A 20,949-nucleotide genomic window follows, 5' to 3' on the forward strand; every position below is an offset into this window, starting at 1 on the left:
CACTCTTCATGGAGCTAACAGGTTCTTGAGGTTACAAGATAAACCATCAAACTTTTAGGTTTAATGTATGAAAAATAGACAGCACTTGGTTACAAAAAATGATTAACAAGAGAAATACATAAATGGCAAACATAGAAAGTCCTGATACTTAGCAGTTGCGTGGTAAAAGTCCTTTCCTCCCAGGAGATTTGGGCAGAGTAATGGTGCGCAAACTAATTCGATTGGATCTCCCACTTTGTGACACCCAAATATCTAGGGATTACATTTTTATGTCTTTCCTCCAAGGGCAGGCCTGAGGGGGATTCTCCCTCACACCTCTGACTCAGCCCCTCTGGGCTGTGCTTCATTACACATGTAGCCAGCCCCCTGGCCATCTAGGGAGCAGGTGTGAAAATATCCAAAAGATATTTTCCCAGTTGCCTTGGTGAAGATACAGGCCCCAGCCCTTCTTCATAATTCATATCTCACCGTTCCGAGTCCTAGCATATCAAACGTGACACGTCCAGGACGCCTGGAAGGTGAGATCCTTCTTATAGGAAGATGAAGGCGAGTTGATATGCCATGTCTGGTGTCCATGCGATGCCCCCATCATACCAGAGGAGATGGAGACATCCGCCCCCTCCTGAACAAGTTATGAAGGATTACAACTTATTGTTCATTCTCTGGTTAGGAACCCCCTACTGACAAATGGGGCCAGAGAGTCTGCAGTCCCCTGTCCTGAAGTGTGATCAGCAAACGGGCCCACCCTCGTTAGCATCTCTGTGCTATCTATCTTCCGGGGAGCAGTTTGGCTGTTTCCCAGGTACGAGGCAGACAGATCGACTCTCTCTATGCAGCCTTAAGCCAATTCATAAATCAATTACCCTTGTAATACAGAAGATACAAATACATAAGCACACAATGTGTATATATATATATATATATATATATATATGTGTGTGTAAATCACACCGGAATATGTTACACTACGACATATAACCATAAAACATTTAATATCGCTGCAAACATAATAACTAAGGATAAGGCGGTCCTTATTCCTGACAAATCCGTTTTCTATTGTGTCAGAGAAAACGGATCCGTCCCCATTGACTTACATTGTGTGTCAGGACGGATCCGTCTTGCTCCGCACCACATCACAAACAGAAAAACGCTGCTTGCAGCAGTTATTCTGTCCGTGATAGGGATGCAACAAAACGGAACGGAATGCATTTTGGAGCATTCCGTTTTGTTCAGTTCAGTTTTGTCCCCATTGACAATGAATGGGGACAAAACTGAAGCGTTTTCTTCCGCTATTGAGATCCTATGACGGATATATCAATATATTCAATTGAAAACGCTAATGTGAAAGTAGCCTTAGTTGTTTCTATGCAAGGTGTATACTAGGTCTACCGGAAGCAGGCAGACAGTATATGAAGATTGTTAATAATTTTAGTTAAAGGAGTTATGCCATGATTGATATAAGACATCATATTGGTACATGACAATACTTTCTAACAAAGCTTGAACCAGCCCTGTAAACCAGCAGGTGGCGCTATACAGATAGATTTCAGTGAATAACTCAATGGCTATACTAAATTTTTAATTACACGCTATTACAAAAGTATTCAGATCCAGGGTTTGTTTAGACACTGTTACCGTCTATGAATTTTAGGATTAGGACAGGTACATTGTATTAGCTCAGCGAAAGGCAAAAATACTGGTAAGGATCAGATATGGACTAGGGGAGAGGGTTCGCTGAGCATGCTTGTTATGCACTTGTTTGCATGTAGTCTTGTCTTTCACTGAACCTTTTGCCTCTGTAGCCTTTTAGCAGGTTGGCTCGCCCTGTAAGGTTTGGTCTGTTCTCGCTGCTAATAACATTTGGTCAGAACATGATTAAATCTTTTATTAAACATTCTCTTCCCCATCATATTGAGAAGAAATAATAAGAGCTGATTCACATGACGTGGGTTGGCCACATCTCTCAGTCCAACCACTGCTCTCCTGACACAAAGTGACTGCACCATAGTGATTTATGATACCGTCAGCTACTGTCTGATGGCAAATCTATTGTACTGTACTTACATGATGATGTGAGTATAGTACAATAAACCAGCGATCAGGAAGGGACCGTCTGTATCATAAATCACTATGATGCAGTCACTTCAGGTCAGGGGATCCACGGTCGGCCGACATACAGGCTGTGTTTCCGGGCTGAGGGCAGTCATTTGAACCAGCTCTAAGATTCCACATAATCGTTAGTTACTGTAGAACCTTGACCAGTTTGTAACCCTCAGGAAAAAAAGGACAAAAAGAGACAATGCAGCAGTACTCTGCAAACACAAATAAGGTACAATAATGCCATAATTATAGAAAACATTCTGGTGCTAATGCTACGCTTATTTTGCAGATTTGAGATTCTTGGCAAATACATTTTGTACAAAATTATTTGGTCCCGTCTGCCACACGTCAAGGCGATCTCTATAAGATAGTAACCTAACACTAAATCCTACCTGTTATGTGCTGCTAGGTGTGTTAAAAAGCAGAGTAGACCCAGCATGCATGTGGAACCTGCACTCCCTGAATTTTTATGGCACATAACAGGTAGAATTTAGTGTTAGGTTCCCGTCTTATAGAGATCGCCTTGACGTTTGGCAGACGGGCCCAAATAATTTTGTACAAAATGGATTTGTCAAGAATCTCAAATTTGCAAAATAAGCGTAGCATTAGCAACAGAATGTTTTCTATAATTATGACATTATTATACTTTATTTGTGTTTGCAGAGTGCTGTTTTGTTGTCTTTTTTTCCTGTATGTTTCTAGCCATGGCAGCGTGCACCTGCACATTGGGATGTGCTGACTGACCCCCTTTTTTGCAGTTTGTAACCCTGTTTTGTACAGAGTGCTTGCCAGTGAGTAATTTGCCTGTCCTCTCAACAACAGGCATACCTGCAACAAGCCCAAGACCTGGTCATTCTAGAGAGCATTATACTGCAGACCCTGGGTAAGTCTTCCAGGATGGCTGAAAAAGGGAAAACCACGAAAGCCCCAACTAAGCCTTGATCCCAGCCATGGAGCAAGACTGACCTGGAGGAAAAGTCTGCAGAATAACACTGTGGTAGATGATAATCGTGCTACCCAAGGGCCTTACTACCTTGTGTTATGGTGTACAGTGTTTAACCCATTAAGGGCCACCTCTTTGGGGCCTTATAGGTAATCTGTCAACTCCAAAATACCTCACAAACTACAGTAAGCAGTATACAGTGTAAGTAACGCTGAGTCCGGTTATGTAATCTTTATCTCCATACTCATTTGAATTCTGACACTGTACCCCAATGAGCCAGCAGTAAGATCCACTGCGAGTCCTTTCCATTGTGTACGTGAGCACAGGAGTCCTCTCAGTATATTTTAGTGCTAGTTTGTCAGAATCGGATCGAGGATAATAATTACATAACCGGACTTGGCATCACTTACACTATACACCTCTTACCCTTGTTTGGGGTTGGGGGTTTTGGAGCTGACAGATTCCCTTTAAGGACTAAGCACAATTTTTTGCCATTTTTTTCAATTAATGTACCGAGTTCTTATAATTATACCGCGCTGCTGAGACACTCAAATGGAGCTCCGTCTCCTCTTCAAACAGCTGATCGGCGGGGGTGCCTAGTCTTGGACTCCCACCGATCAGATACTTATGACCTATCCGGAGGATAGGTCACCGACATATACTGCCTACACAACCCCTTTAAGACCAAATCGTCCTTATCTCAGATTAATATCTAAAGTATTGTCTTTTGTTTTTCAGGGTTTGAAATTACTATTGATCACCCACACACTCATGTAGTGAAGTGTACCCAGTTGGTAAGAGGTGAGAATTCATTTCCTTTCCACAGGCTCACATTAAATTCAGTACGCTAGTACTATTAGCCAAAGCAGAGAACTAGGGGACCAGGTTCCCTCATGCATTACTTAACAGTTATATGACTGACAGCCATGTAATACTACATTTTCCCTGCAGTAACCAGATAATGTAGTTAATAGGTTTTTTGAGACTTTTCTGCTGATGACCTATCCTCTGGATACATCTGACACCCAGCACCCCCTGCTGATCTGCTGTTTGGGAAGGTGCTGTCACTCGCAGTAACACCGTGGCCACCTTTTCTCTGTTCACCAAGCACAGCGACGTCTATTTAATAGCGGCTAGGCTTGATGATTTAGCTCAGCCCCAATCACTTCTATGGGGCTGAGCTGCGCCTTGGCCACGTGACCAATGAACTTGTCACGGCCTAGGAAAAGCTGTGAGAAGGAAGCGGCGCTACTGTGGTGTCTTCTCAAACAGCTGATCGGTGATGGACCCAAATGTCAGAACCCCACCGATCAGATACTGATGACCTATTCCTAGTCTCGGAAAACCCTTTTAATGTTGATATATTATTTTTTTTTTTCAAAGATAATATTTATCTTTGAAAAAATATTACTTGGGGTGGGAACCCTATATACAGCAGCAACCGACTGTTTGCGAACACATTTTTGTATGAGGTTTTTTTGTTTGACATCTCAACCATACAACATGCTCTTTATTTTGGCTTTTGAACTGCTTTTGAAAGTGTGGGAACAGTATATGTATTGTGAAAATATATGAGGCATTGTGATGTCCTCCTAGTTTTATATTTTGAAATGTATTGATTGGGCATTGTAGAAATAGAAAATATTTGTTACATAACATATTTTACGCTCCCTAAGACACACCTGACCAAAAGACACAGCTAGGTTTTAGGGCTCCTGCACACAACCATAGCCGTTTTTGTGGTCCGCAAAACGCTGGTCAAGAGCCTGCAGACATTTTTTTTCACTCCTTCACAAATGTCCTATCCTTGTCCACAAAATGGACAAGAATTGGACATGTTCTAATTTTTTTTGTGGGGCCGCAGAACAGACATACGGGTGTGCTGTCCACATATTTTTCTGCCTCTTTGAGATGATTTGGTCCGCATCTGATCCATAAAAATTGCAGATCGGATGGGGACCAAAACTACAACCGTATGCATGAGCCCGAGGAAGAAAATAAGAAACAAATATTTTCTGACTTCAGATCAGGAGGAGCTGAGCGGATAGTTTTTTGGGGGCAAAGATTCATTGAAACTTGTATTTCATTCATTTATATTCCTGCTCATTCTGGGCTTTTAAAGTCGAGGAGGCGGTCCTATCAGTGACTGACAGCTATCTGTGTGTATACACAGTCATAGAGGGAAGGCTGTCAATCACTGATAGGACCGCCTGCTTGACCTCAAAGCCCAGAATGAGCAGAGATATAAATTAATGAATTACAAGTTTTACTGAATCTTTTCCCATAAAACTATATATCAATCTGCTCAGCTCCTCCTGCTCTATAACATGGTGTCTTCAGCTCAGACACCATGGTCAATGTGAAAGGTTCTGTTCCCTCTAAAGTTTTTTTTTTTGCCTGCAGCGTAGCAGGTAAATGTTACATCATAGAATTTGAGGAGGAGTTGTATGGAGCATTGGCTGAGCATAAGCACCGCTGCACACCGTACAAAGCTATGATAGCTGCAGAAACAGCTGAGTGAGCACTGTGGAAGGACTACCTAACCAGCAAATTTTAAAATATTGTAATGTGTGAAATAACCTATTATGCACCCATTTTAATTATCTCTCTCTTTCTCCTCAGCAAGCAAGGACTTGGCTCAGACATCCTACTTCATGGCAACCAACAGGTTAATTTATGAGCGTATTTCTGAGGGTTTAAGGTGAAAAAAAGACTTGTTTTAGGATACAGGGACATCATAATGGCTTTAACATGGAATATGTACAATTATTGCCAGCTTTACTGAAATATTTACTGTTGAAATGTTTTTGGGCCACCTGTACATTTGAAGTATAGTTATTTCTTCACAGCGTATTCCACTAAGGTCTTCTCAGCTTATTGCGTCTTTAAATTCTGATGCAAATAGAAATAGATGTTGCGGAACCCTGCAAACATTAAAGGAAATGTCCATCCCCAAATTGAATGGTCTAAAATAAACAGAATAATACTCACCTGACTGCTCCCCTATTGCTCCCATGTTTCCACTTCCAGGATGGGCTGCTGATCTTTTAATGCCGGCCTCCAGCAATGACATATTGGCTTGATCCTATGATTGCTGCAGCCAGTGATCAGTTGCAGCGGTCATGTGACCTTGTCAAAATGTCATTGGTAGGGGCCAGTTTCAAAGATTGGCTGCAGTAGTCACATAGGCCCCCATCATACCAGTAGACGCCAAATTAGTATACTTTTAGCCTCTGTCAGGCGGATATCAGCTGGGTTTTCCAATTCGTTACTGTAGCCTGTACTATTACATACAGACCCAACCACTGAAAAACCGTGTATCATGCAATGTTATTTTTTTACCAGCTTCACCACCTATGGGGTATAGATGCTATTAAGTGGCATCTGTTAAACTTGTATGCCCAAGATTTCCATCAGAAAAATCCTCCCGTTGGAAACTTGGTGTGGTCACAGCCTTCCCTTTATGACTGTGTACACACACAGATAGCTGTCAGGGACACACCAATCCCCCCAACTGGTTACCACCCTTCTGTACCCTTACTGCAGACTGTTAGCAATTCATTCGTAACTTCTAGTAGAAATAATAAAGGAACGGCACAACATAGAGCCATAAGAATAGAGGCTCCAGAATTGTTATTACTGTACATGGGGAATGCAAGTAGTTATTAAAATAGACATATCAGGAGTAGTGACATGTCCTCTTTAACATTTTTTCAGTATAACTTGAGGTGTCCATACTAGTGTTGGGCGAGCATGCTCGGCCGAACACTTTTTTACTCGAGCATCTCGATGCTTGGCACATCGCAGTGTTCGGCCGAACACTGTGTGTGCTCAAGTTCGATGCTCAAGTCTCCTTCCCGCACGTTTATTGGCTGCGGTGGTACTGGCACTCACTGTAATGCCGTAGCCATGTTGGCTACTGGCATTACAGTGATTGGCTGGACGGAACTTTTAAGGACTATTGTTTTATCTGGCTGCCATGTATATTATTAGCGCAACCTGCGCTAAATTGCGTGCAATTGTTTGGCCGCTGCTGACAGTGACACAACCTCTACTTCATCTAGTGTTTTACATTTGCGCTTTGAAATTCAGCGCAATTGTTTGGCCGCTGGTGTCAGCGACATTACTTGCACTACATCTCCAGTATAACGTTAGCGCATCCGAAATATCAGTGACATTCAGTCTAATTTTTTCGCTGCTGGTGACAGCGACATTACCTGCGCTACATCTCCTGTATAACGTTTGCACATCCTAAATATCAGTGACATTTGGTTTAATTTTTTCGCCGCTGGTGACAGCGACATTACCTGTGCTACATTTCCTGTATAACGTTTGCGCATCCTAAATATCTGTGACATTCAGTTTAATTTATTTGCGCATACACTTACAAAACCTGCGCTACTGTACGTGTGACATACTTGCAAGCATATATACCAGAGATGCTCAACCTGCGGCCCTCCAGCTGTTGTAAAACTACAATTCCCACCATGCCCTGCTGTAGGCTGATAGCTGTAGGCTGTTCAGGCATGCTGGGAGTTGTAGTTTTGCAACAGCTGGAGGGCCGCAAGTTGAGCATGCCTGATATATACCATTTAATATGCTCAAGGCAAGCAGTAAGGGATGGGGAAGTGGCCATGCTGCTGATGTTGCACGCAGAGGCCGTGGCCCTGGGCGTGGTGAAACTGTGCCTGCTGCCAGAGCACAAGAAACGCACTAATCCACGATACCTAGCTTCATGTCCCAGTTTGCAGAGCGGCGCAGGACACCACTCTCGAAGTCACACCAGTGCGACCAGGTAGTCGGTTGGATTGCAGCAGATAATGCTTCCAGTCGGTTAAGCACCACCCTGTCTGCCACAAATTCCAGTCTCAGTAGCCAAGAGTCTGGTCAACAGAATCCTCACCCTGATCCTCCTTCCTCTCACCAGAGTATTGGCAAACAAGTGATCCCACACTTGGATATTCCGAGGAGCTCTTTTCATCGCCATTCCTTGATTTGGCCCTCTCGCCAAGCCTGCTTGAAGAGGGACATGAGGAGATCTTGTGCACTGATGCCCAAACTCTTGAGCATCCACAGTCAGAAAAAGATGATGGTGGTGAACGGCAATTAGTGTTTCACGAGGTGGATGATGATGAGATACAGTTGCCAATAAGTCAACCGCAATTAGTGTCTCAAGAGGTTCATGATGAGAATGAGACACAGTTGTCAATAAGTGAGGTGCTTATTAGGTCAACAAGTCAGGAGGATAACCAGAGTGAGGAAGTGGAAGAGGAGGTAGTGGACGATTAAATTACTGACCTAACCTGGGAAGGTGGCAAGCCAAGCGAGGACAGCAGTACAGAGGGGGAGGGATCCGCAGCACCGCAACAGGCTGGTAGAGGCAGTGCGGTGGCAAAAGGGAGAAGGCGGGCCACACCAAACAGGCCCGCAACTGTTCCCCGGAGCACCCCCTTGTGGCAATCTCCCTTGCCAAGGGGTAGGTATTCCGCAGTCTGGTGTTTCGCAGTCTGGCGGACGATAAAAGAATTGTCATTTGAACCGGGTGGGCCGAACGCCTGGGTCCCCAATCAGTGTCTGCGGGTCACACCACTGCCTTCTCCTCCCCTGTGTTATGTGCTGTCCAATACTCAGGCCCTAATGCCTCCCGCCCTGCACCTGGACCTTCGCAAGCACCATCATCTACCACATCCACTTCTGTGTCCCAGCGCAGTGTACAGATATCCATACCCCAGGCCTTTGAACGAAAGCGCAATCACCCGCCCACAGGCCATAGCACTAAATGCGCACCTTTGCTGGCCCTGGAAATGTTGCCATTTATGCTTGTGGACACCGAGGCTTTCCACAGCCTGATGGCGGTGGCCGTCCCTCGTTACTCAGTCCCCAGCCGCCACTGTTTTTCCCAGTGTATCGTCCCCGCCTTACACCAACTGGTGTCCAGTGGTGCCCTCACCTGTGCCCTCACCAACATAGTTATTGGGAAGGTCCACTTAACGACTGACACATGGACAAGTGCTTGTGGCCAGGGATGCTACATTTCTCTGATGGCACACTGGGTGAATGTTGTGAAGGCCGGGAGCGAGTCGTACCCTGGGATGACACAGGTGCTACCGACGCCAAGGATTGCGTGCACTACTTCCATCAGGATTTCCGCCACCACCTACATTAGTGGCTGCAACCCCCCCTTCTACTCCTCCACTTCCACCTCTGAATTCACATCTTGCAGCATTAGTCAGCCATCAGTCAGTAGCTGGAAGCAGTGTAGCACTGCAGTGGGGAAGCGGCAACAGGCCGCGCTGAAACCTATTTGCTTAGGTGACAAACAGCACACCGCTGCAGAGCCTTGGCAGGGTATAAGGGATCAGCCACTGAGCTGTGGCTCTCGCCACTCAACCTACAACCAGGCATGGTTGTGTCTGATAATGGCCGTAACTTAGTGGCTGCTTTGGAGCTCGGCAAGCTCACACACAACCCATGCCTAGCCCACGTGTTCAACTTAGTGGTTCAGCGGTTTCCCAAAACCTACCACAATTTGCCTGAGCTACTGGTGAAGGTGCACTGCGTGTGTAAACATTTCCGAAAGTCATCTACAGCTGCCGCCGGTCTGGCAACGCTACAGCAGCGCTTGCAATTGCCAGCTCACCGAGTATTGTGCGACGTGAGCACGCACTGGAACTCCGCGTTCCACATGTTGGCCAGGCTTTGTGAGCAGCAGAGGGCAGTAGTGGAATACCAGCTGCATGATGGCCGTCGCCTTTCCAGTCAGCTTCCGCTCTTTACAAGCGACAAGTGGGCATGGATGAGGTTTTATGCAACTTTGAGGAATCAACACAGATGGTGAGTGGCGATGCCGCTATTATCAGTGTAACCATCCCACTTCTGTGTCTACTGAAACGCTCGCTGCTCACAATGAAGGCGGACGCTTTGCATGTGGAAGAGGGGGAAATTGGGGAAGACAGTACACATGGTGATAGCCAGACCACCCTCAGTTCATCTTCTCAGAGCGAATTGGATGATGAAGAGGAGGAGCAGGAGACGGTTGCCTCCGCTACAGAGGGTAGTACCCATAGCAGGTTTATTCCATCTGTTCAGCGTGGATGGGCCGAAGAGGATGAGGAGATTGAGAGTCATCCTCCTTATGAGGACAGCGAAGTCTTGTCTGTTGGGACTCTGGCACACATGGCTGACTTTATGTTATGCTGCGTTTCCCGTGACCCTCCCATTTTGGCCAACACTGATTACTGGTTGTTCATCCTTCTCGACCCCCGCTACAAAGAGAACTTCTCATTTCTCATTCTTGTGGTGGAGAGGACTAGCAAAATGGTGCAATACCAGATGGTCCTTGTGGAAAAATTGTTCCAAAAATTTCCACCTGACAATGCTGGCGGCAGAGTATGTAGTTCCTTGGGCAATCCAGGAGGGGAGACAAGGGGAACACACAGCAGTTTCAACAGAGGCAGGGCAACACTCTCCAAGGCCTGGGACAGTTTCATGACACCCCGCCAGCAAAAGTTTTGGAAGATGGTGAAGGAGTATATAGCAGACCGTGTCAGCGCTGGACACGGGGCACAAACTGGCGCTCTATGCCTTGGAGGTGCTGGCCTGCCCTGCCGCCAGCATTTTATCAGAGCGGGTATTTAGTGCTGCTGGGGCATAATAACTGATAAGCGCATCCGACTGTCAACTGAAAATGCTGACAGGTTGACTCTTCTCCATCATATCAACATGCTTATAAGGCTGTCCTCGCTCCTAATGTTTTTGAGGGTCAGCTCAGCAGCAGACCCTCACCCCTAATGTTTTAGATTGTCAGCTCTGCAGCAGTCCCTCACCCCTAATGTTTTAGAAGGCCAGATCAGCAGCAGACCCTCACCCCTAATGTTTTAGATGGTCAGCTCATGCAGCAGGCCCTCACCCCTAATGTTTTAGAAGGCCAGATCAGCAGCAGACCCTCACCCCTAATGTTTTAGATGGTCAGATCATCAGCAGGCCCTCGTCCCTAATGTTTTAGAGGGTCACCAGCAGGCCCTTGCTCCTAATGTTTTTGAGGGTCACCAGCAGACCATCAATCATAATTTTTCAAGGGTGTGTATGATGCCCTCCTTTGTGTACTAAAGGGTGTATTAGAGTGCCGGTTTCTTGTAATTTTTGGCAGCCCTTTCACTTAGTGCATAGGCTTTATGAGTGTAGGAGTCCCACTACAATGAACAATTGTACCACAATGTGAATGAGGCCTTCCTTTATGTGATATACAGGTTGTATCGGAGTGCCTCTTCCTTGTAATTTTTGGCAGCCCTTGCACTTTATATACAAGTAAATATACAGGAAAGAATGTTTCCTAACAATTTTTCCTCTAAAATCGATTTTATCTTCGGTTTGGTGCGTATTATTGTCAGTCTGTAAAAGTGGCGTACTACTCAGACAACATCGTTCCCAGCAGCGACCTGGGAGTCCAAGATGCACCCAGGCATCCTCCCTATGCTGTTCCAGAACCATTTCAGTGCTGTTTCCATTAATTTCTGACCTTTTCCTATGAACCAGACACCCTCCCCTCTTCAGAGCAGGGGGTGCCTGGTTTAATGCCCGGGTTCTCCCATTGACTTCCATTGTGCTTTGGTGCTCTACCGAGCATCCCAAAGTGTTCTACTCGAGCACCCGAGCACTTTGGTGCTCGATGAACACTAGTCCATACACATTGGATTAATGTCAGCCAAACTTGCTGATCTTAGCAGTACAGGCTGTCCAGTGTGTATGGTGGTGTCTCAACTCCTCCTTGAGGGCAGGTTTTAGGGAAAAGAAGGATTAGGCGTATTGCATTTCAACATGCCGGCTCTTTTGTTCTCATTGTTGATGAGCTGGATTTCCCCTGTCCCCATTCAAAACACATGCTTGCTTGGTTGATATACGGCTGGAGAACTTCAAGTGTCTATTACCATTTTTTTTTAGGGGTTGTCAGGTTTCAGAAATATATTGTACATCACTCAGGGCGTACCTGAAATAAATAACAGACCATTACTTACCTTGCAAATCCTGAGCTGCCACTCCAATTCTCCCGGTTAGGCTCTGTTGACCTGGCTGCAGCGGTGACATTACATCTACAACATGTGATAAATCAATGCTGCAGCTGGGTAAAAACAGCCGACGGGTAGGAATCTTTTAGGTAAGTAATGGTCTATTTCAGGCACGCCCAGAGTGATGTCCAATTTATTCATGAAAACCCTTTATTCAAAGTTGTTGTCACATGTAATTTTTAATCTGTTTTCTCGTAGTCTGCATTTAACTACGTTCAGCCTTCAATACACCCCTCCGGTAGTGGCATGTGTCTGCATCCATTTGGCGTGCAAGTGGTCTAACTGGGAGATCCCAGTGTCAACAGATGGGAAACCATGGTGGGAGTATGTGGATGTGACAGTGACACTGAAGCTTTTGGATGGTTTGTATCTTTAGGTTTTACATTACTTATGTAACTGTAGATGTTTATTAGATCAACCAGAAATGTGTCCGACTTGCATATGTTAGGTCTTTTTCCTTCTCTCTGTATTTTGCACGTGCACATTTGAGCTATTCAGCCCCACTGCTGTACCCCTTCCTTTCTTGTACCGTGATTGTCTGACACAGACACTAAGGGTCCCCTCAGACGTCCGTAAGTGCTTTGCAGGTCCACAGATTGCATCGTGTAACCTTATGGAAACTTGTCAATCTGGGGGCATCTCAGACTCTTCTTGCTCACGCAGAGAGGACTTCATTTCACCTAGAATACTCTGCTCCATTGTTAAGCTTGTATTTTTCGGTGCTATAGCTCCTTATTTTAATGCTCTGTACGTCATCATCATGATATTATATCTCCCTCTCCCCTACACATCTGGAGGATAGCATATACTCTTCCCCAGATATAGCATGGCCCTACTCGACATAGTTCCCTCCAAATAGGTTGCTCAATATTGGATCTTGCTAGCTGGTGCTTCTATACCACCCTTGTCATACTTTTTTTCAGTATGTACTCGTATGTTTGACTGTACTATTAATGGTTCAATTCGGTATCCATAATTTCCTACAGGTTTTGTAGGTTTCAATTCTTGTAGACTTCCTCTTATGCAGCATTCCATATGTATATTAACTTTTTGGTTTTCCACTGTTTAACATGGAAAATGTGTAGTTTTGTAATATGCAGTTATATACATTAATAAGATTTGAAGAAATAATAAATGCAATATCAGAATCTCGGAAAACCCCTTTATTAACTTGATGATATTTCAATATATACTACTTCTGAATGTGACTTTCAGTATAGACCACACATTGTAAATGTAGGTTTGGAGATTTAATTATACCCTCGGGTGCACAGTGCATGCAAGGTAGGCACAGGCGTTGTGTGTTACTTCAGGTGTCATGCATTGATTTGCAGAGTATAATGTTTGTAGTTTTGTAGAGTGTCACCTTGACTGTAACTATATGTGTATTATTTGCAGAGCTGACACATGAATTTCTCCAGATCTTAGAGAGAACGCCCAGCCGCTTGAAGCGTGTAAGAAACTGGAGGGTAAGTCTACTAATAATATGTTACTTATACATTGCAAACACATATCACTATATAAACCAATGTAGATGCTGTTTTTTGGTGCCCACAATGTAAACATATTAGTTCAATTTTGACAGCATAAGAAAGCCCTATGCTGCTGACTTGGGTCTCATGGATGCAGCGTGTGTAGGAGGCTGTACAGCATCGCACTGGTTCCCCTGCATAATAATATGGCACAATTGTTTTTCTTGCTAGATTCATGAAAAAAAAAAAAATATTCTCTATTCATGCACTGCCAAGGATGTACAAAGCAGAGACACAATGCTGCCATGTTCAGGGGCTAAGTGAATTTCATATTAAAGCAATATAAAGATATATTCAATTTATAATATGGACCAGATTAGAGAAATGGGAAGTTAAGGCTATGTTCACACATGCAGCGGATACCAAATTGCAGATAGCACTGTAGGGTAGACAACTCGGGGAAACCTGACAGGTCCAGTTATAAGTCAGTGGGGCCCGTGGGGTGCCGCTGTTTGTCCATCTTGCACCATTGCTTCTGGTAGAAACAGATTTTATGATTTGATGCAATATTGCATGAAGTGCTGAGTGGCATTTTCACAGGTACCAGGGGTCTACATGGGTATGGGTGTAAAATATGATTTTTTTATTTTATAATGCAGTTTTTTTTTGTGGATGTCAAAATTGTGAAAACTGTCCTGGCAAAGATAGGGATAGTGTGATGCCAACATCTAAACTGTACATTTAAAGTCATGACGTGTTAGCCAACCCAGTTTTGTTTGTCACTCGTTCCGACAGGTAAATGATTTTAGGCCTCTTCTAAGTATACTTGTATTTGTTTTGTCATTCAGACCACTCCAACAGTCGGCAAATCTAAAGACGATGGTTTTGATGATGTGGATAGCAGTGACCATCTTTCCGACCAGGCCATACTTCGAATGTGCTCTCGCGGTGGTTTTATATCTTCCCCCTTGTCTGATGCTTCTTCTCATTCATTCTCTGGATCAAAAGTGGATTCTGTGATGTCTGGGAGTTCGTGGGGAACTCTGATACCGAGCCAGAGGCAGCCACAAAGGACTACAGAACACAATGCATTCACAGATCAGGCCCAGCTAGCTGTAAGCAAACCACCTACCACTGCAAAAGTGTCACTAAAGGAGTACCGTGCGAAGCATGCCGAAGAATTAGCTGCACAGAAACGACAGCTAGAACATATGGGAGCCAACCTAAAAGAGCAATATGCAAGTGCTGCCCAAAACCTACTCATTCAGCAGCAGAGAGATCGAGAGAAGGAGAGCCACACGTCGCCCATCATTTTAAAGATTCCCTTGCATGAAGTCAGTCATGAACGGACAGACAAGTCTACCAGTCTGAAAATGCATCTTCCTGTACCTAACCGGGATAAATCGGAGGAGGGCAAAGTTTCTGTTAAAGTGCCAACGGAAGAGAGTGGTGGTAACAGCAGCAGAAGTAGGGAAAAACACAGGAGTAGTTCTTCATCTTCTCATCACCATCATCACCACCACAACAGCCAGTCTCACCGTCAACACCACTCGGACTCATCCAGCAGCTCAAATAGCAAGCGATCTTCTTTCAGTAGCTCCTCTCACAAAACATTACCTTCTCGAAAGAGACCTCCCTCAGATGATGTCAGCGGCCATGATCCCTCTTTTCATAAACTAAGGAGGACTTCCAAAACTCCCACATCTGACGCACCTGTGGCACAAGCATCTCACAGATCACGCAGTAGTCATGGCAAAACAGAGAGGGAGTCCTCCTCTGGTGCCAATGGGCACAGTGCATCTAAAGTTATTGATTACCAAGACACAGTAAACATGCTGCATTCACTGCTGAGTGCACAGGGAGTGCAGCCCATGCAGTCAGCTCAGTATTTGCATCAGTTTGGGGATTATCGCAGGCCCAGGCCGGGCAACACAGACAAAGCCAGAGCTCCTCCACTTCCTGCTGAGCCACCTCCACCTTTGCCGCCACTCCCCAAGTAACTGAAGTACGCATCTTCAGACTTGCATGAAAGGGTTTTATAGCCACTATTTTACCAGCATATTTTCTCTGTGTTCTTCCATATACTTTGTCATGTATCTCATGTCTTAAGTTACATTTTAAAAATCGTATTTCTTTGTGTCCTTTTTTTTTTTCTTTTGTCTAGAGTTCATACAACAGCTGGCGTTCTTGTCGGCCACTTTCAAAACCGCCGCAGCTTCACAATGTCTTGTCTCATCTGTCTCCTTTTTAAGTAGGGGTGTATGTTTTAAAAGTTCCTTGCCGTTAACATGCAGAGCCACAAGCTTTGTATTGAGATTTTCAAGGCTACAAATTTGAGGTCCGTTTTTTTTTTTTTTTTTTTTTTTACTAGCATGTCCAGGTACTTTACGTGAGCACCATTATCTCTATCAGGATTGACACTGAAATGTTTTTCTGCATGGAAATTTTGTGCGCATTTGGAATACGTGTAAATGCAAAGTTATAAAGAGGCTTGACAGTGAGGTTTAATGATGGCGGACTGTTCAGTCCCCATACATGGTGGTTGTTCACTTTTCTGCACTGTGTTAGATATTTTAAACTGTGTAGTAATAATTCACTCTAAGGTCTCTTGCACACAACCATATGGCTTTTTCAGTATTTTGCGGTCCTCAAAACATACGGATGACATCCGTGTGCATTCCGTTTTTTTTGCGGAATGGAACAGCTGGCCCTTCATAGAATAGTACTATCCTTGTCCGTAATGCGGACAATAATAGGACATGTTCTATCTTTGAACAGAAATACGGAAACAAGGCATACGGAGTACCTTCCGTTTTTTTTTGCAGATCTATTGAAATGAATGGTTCCGTTTTTACGGGACGGAAACGGAAAAAAAAACCTGTTTGTGCGCAAGAGGCCTTAGGCCTCATGCACACGACCGTTGTGTGCATCCGTGGCCGTTGTGCCGTTTTCCGTTTTTTTTTTCGCTGACCCATTGACTTTCAATGGGTCCGTGGAAAAATCGGAAAATGCACCGTTTTGCAGCCGAGACCGTGATCCGTGTTTCCTGGCCGTGAAAAAAATATGACCTGTCCTATTTTTTTCACGGCCAACGGTTCACGGACCCATTCAAGTCAATGGGTCAGTGAAAAATCACGGATGCACACAAGATTGTCATCCGTGTCCGTGATCCGTGTCCGTTTTTTCCTATCATTTCAATGGCAAACTTGACTTAGATTTTTTTTTCATTTTTCATGTCTGTGGATCCTCAAAAAAACAAGGAAGACCCACGGACGAAAAAACGGTCACAGATCACGGACCTACAGACCCCGTTTTTGCGGACCTTAAAAAAAAACGGTCGTGTGCATGAGGCCTTAGTCTGCTGCTTTAAATATGACCGTTCTTACTATTCCATCTATCATTGATGGTTTTTGGCGTATGTATGTGTCATTTAATGCTGGTCTGATCTAATGCTCTGTGATAATGATAATTATTTTTATTATATCGATAGTGCTACAAAATCCATTCAGGAAATTAGACTTTAGTAATAATTAGAAAAACCCCTTCTCCCACTAATACAATCAAGACCTGCTGTTACACAGCTCGAGCTGATTGAATAGTGTTGGAGTAGTCTGGAAGCTCAGAGCTACTGATTGCTCCCTTGACAGTATGTGGTCTCTTTAGTATAATGGGCAACAGAACAAACTTAAAGGCTATGGACACCTTTTTTTATTGTATTGTACTCATTTTTAGCTCAAAATCCTGTTTTCAATTGGTCCTTTATTTAAAAAAAAAAAAAGTCAGCCCCTTTCTTTGTACAGGTTGAGATTCTCTAAAAGCAGGTCATGTGTTTACACTGCGTCGCATGAGCTCTCCTGAGAGCACAGAAACACTCATTATAGCTCACTTCTTAGCTTTCTAATTAGGGACGAGTGAACTTGTGTTTCTAGTTCAGCGTGCAAGGTTCAGGTTATCTAAGTAAAGTGAAAGTAGGATGCTTGAAGCTAGGCTAAAACATAACCGTTTATGACAAAAACTGCTAAAAATGTTTATTAAAGACAAACTCAAATGATTTTTCCCCCAAAATGAGTAAAATGCAGTCATACAATAATTGCCTCCAAAGGTTTTCATAGCCTTTAAGTGAAAAGAAGAAGTGCACATGTATTTATTCAGAAAACCAGCACTGGGGCGCAATGATTGCTCTACTATACCTGGCACTGGAGATGATATGCTGGTAGTATTTGTCAGTATTTGATGCAAGCGCTTCCGCTAAATCTAAACTCAATAATCTAATCTCATTTAATCCAATGTGTAGTAAATAGTAGGAATAGGAACTCCATTAACAAGTCTCTATTGAATAATTTTATTACCATAGTTTATCATTAAAGGGTCACTAACCTTTTACAAAACTTTTCGAGACATATCAAAAGTTGTGACTGATTATGATGCTGAGACCCCCACTAATTTCTTTAACCTCCATGCACATTAGACCGCCAGCTAGCACTTTCGATCTAATGTGCGTAGCCAGCTTTAGTACGCAGGGTTTTGCAATGCTTCAGCTAAAGATTATGTACCACAGCATGAGTTGCAGTGTGCAGTAATATATTTACTGGCTGACAGAACAGTATGGGTCCATAAAATTCTGTGGGAACTATATTCCCAATCTATGTGTGAGGGACTTGTTGGCAAACACAATGTTACAAGAAAAAGTGGAAATTCTTCTCTTTAGTGAGGCAGCACATGCAATCCCACAAGGGAACTTATAGAGGTTGTTTGGGGTTGTCCTTAAGATGGGCCATTCCTACCGACTCTCAGTAAGGGCTTATGCACACGAACAAGTGCGCCCCGTGCTGTGGACTGCAAATAGTGGTCCACAATGCACAGGCAGCGGCCATGTGCCTGCCATTTGCGGATGCAGACCCATTCACTTGAATGCGTCCACAATCCGCAAGGTTCAGTGCGCACAGGAAAGAAATAGAACATATTAAATTTTTTTGCGATGTGGAGGCACGGGCCGAAATGCCACTGAAGAGCTCTGTGGTGATTCTGTGGGCTTCCGCTCCGCGTCTCCGTACTGTTTCGTATCTTGCGTATGCGATATGGCACGGGCCTCACGTGTTCATGTGCATAAAGCGCCAACTCTGAGCTCTGCGGCCTCTTTGCTTACCAGGCTCAATGCTGTACATTTCTAGCGGCTTTGTGTGGTACTGCAGCTTGCTGTGGCTCATCTCATTTATAAGAATGGGACAGAACTACATGTACAGTGGCGGACTGGGAACTTAAATTGGTCCTTAAAAAAAATAAAAAAAAATAAAAGCGGCCCCATATTGTACAGGGGTTAAAAATTGACAGAAGGCAGGGCCAGCAATACTATACCATTTGTAGCACAAAATACACAGTGCAGAACAAAATACTGCCACTCCTGCTGCAGTATTCAACTGTATGGCCTCATGCACACGGCCGTGTTCCGCGGCTGAGAGCGGTCCGTGGTATGCCGGGCTGGATTCCTGTTCAGAGCAGGAGCGCACGGCGTCATTGGTTGCTATGACACCGTGCGCTTCATGCCGCCGCTGCAGTACAGTAATACACTCATATAGTGTATTACTGTAGTGCAGCGGCGTCATAGCAACCAATGACGCCGTGCGCTCCTGCTCTGAACAGGAATCCAGCCCGGCATACCACGGAACACGGCCGTGTGCATTCGGCTTATCACTGTCCTGAGGATGGCGATACAGTTGAATGCAGGAGGGCTCCTGTGGCTGTTGGCCAGGTGCTTGAGTACCTGATACTCCTAGCATTAATAATACTGAGAACCTGGTCGGTGGCTTGAGGAGGGCTCGGTCGGCCCAATGGGTAATTTCCCTGTAGTGTCTATGGCCAGTCCGCCCCTGTATGTGTAGTATCATACTCAGCTGCTACAAAATGTACAGCACTGAGCCTAGTAATGAGCACCAGAGCCACAACCTCTTCAATCTGATATTGATGGCCTATCCTAAGTATAGGTCATTGTTTTAAATCCCAGAGAACCCCTTTAAGTGCACCTTTTGATATAAAGAAAAACAATTACAATCACGCGGTGAATGTGTATTATTGTTAGTGCAGGCAGGAATGCGTGGTGTGATATGCACTCAGACCCTGCTTGGCCCTTTACGTTTTTTGTCAGCAGGGGTCTCACACACAAACACTGAGACAGGAACTCTGATGGGGAACTACAGGCAGCACAACTTTCCCCTAATATGATATATAACAATATGTCATATATTCACATTTCAAGGGAATTTCTGGTACTGAGTATTCCCCTGTTATTTGCCCTGCTATCCTGTTTTTTTCATGTGCTGAGATTGCATGAAGGGGGAGCTAAATTATCACAATATTACTGTATTATCTGTATTTGATACATGGGAGAAAATACGGATGAGAAAACACCATGGAGACAATACAGAGGCTACTGACTACTATGGCCTAAGAATAGTGTTGAGCGAACTTGTGTTATCTAAGAATTCCATTATGGATTCCGCTACCACGGACCATAACTTGTAATAATAGTGTTGAAAGCAAATTATGACGTGCCTAGGGAATGAATAAATGAGAAGTTAGTATTTTACGCTAGATTTTCTTGAAGCCTTTTGTTTTAGTATGAAGTGACTTCCCCACTCCATCACACATGATCTCCATCTGCTTCAGAACATCATGGGGAGATATGCCAAAACCGGCGTACTCTATGATTACCTTAGGTAAAATTCTCATTACGTCAGGCTGTTTAATAGTGTAAGAAAGAGGCCTTGCAGGTATCCACTGTATGTGCACTGGTAAGACACGTGTTTACTTAGAGACAAAAAATTCTTCTCAGGAATTAGTTATTCAAGGTAGTCATGTAGTAATTTATTTCCAGAATGATATTTTGTTGTGTAGTTTGTATTGAGATAAATGGTTTTGCACACTGCTGGCTTTACCTGAATGTTTCTCGCCAGACGCATCATATTACTCTATTGTTTTAGGATTTAAATGGACTGTGACACAGTTGTAAATAATTAATCATTGATTGGTCTGTGTTCGCATGTGTGCGCAGGTTCGTGCCAGTAATTGTTTGTTATTTTGTCTTTTCTTTTACATAGCTGAACTTTTAATATTTTTTTTTTTGTGTGGGATAATCAAGTTATAGTCAAAGTGTTCTTTAAGAGCCTAAAAGGTAAAAATAGTGAACTCTGTGATTAGAGATAAGCGAATTTCATATTTTGAAATTCGTTCACACTTTATTTGGTGGTAAAAGGTGAATTGCGTTATGGATTCCGTTACCACGGACCATAACGCAATTCTATGCCGGAATGCCTTTAGAGGCATTCCGTTATTCATTCCGTCATAATAGAAGTCTATGGGCTGCAAAATAGAT

At 43.9% G+C, this 20,949-nt stretch overlaps 1 protein-coding gene across 1 annotated transcript in view; it reads left to right on the plus strand.

Moving 5' to 3' along the window:
* The window catches only part of CCNT1 (cyclin T1), a 30,401-nt gene extending 14,682 nt beyond the window's left edge, over positions 1–15,719 (plus strand). Inside the window, exons 4-9 of the mRNA XM_044287566.1 lie at positions 2,923–2,983; positions 3,782–3,844; positions 5,666–5,711; positions 12,307–12,470; positions 13,507–13,577; positions 14,429–15,719. Of these exons, the coding sequence (XP_044143501.1) occupies positions 2,923–2,983; positions 3,782–3,844; positions 5,666–5,711; positions 12,307–12,470; positions 13,507–13,577; positions 14,429–15,580 (1,557 nt within the window). The 3' untranslated portion in view covers positions 15,581–15,719. The remainder of the gene's footprint in view (positions 1–2,922; positions 2,984–3,781; positions 3,845–5,665; positions 5,712–12,306; positions 12,471–13,506; positions 13,578–14,428) is intronic.
* The last annotated feature ends 5,230 nt before the right edge of the window (positions 15,720–20,949 follow it).

Source organism: Bufo gargarizans, chromosome 3 (genome assembly GCF_014858855.1).
Source record: "Bufo gargarizans isolate SCDJY-AF-19 chromosome 3, ASM1485885v1, whole genome shotgun sequence".
Lineage (NCBI taxonomy): Eukaryota > Metazoa > Chordata > Amphibia > Anura > Bufonidae > Bufo > Bufo gargarizans.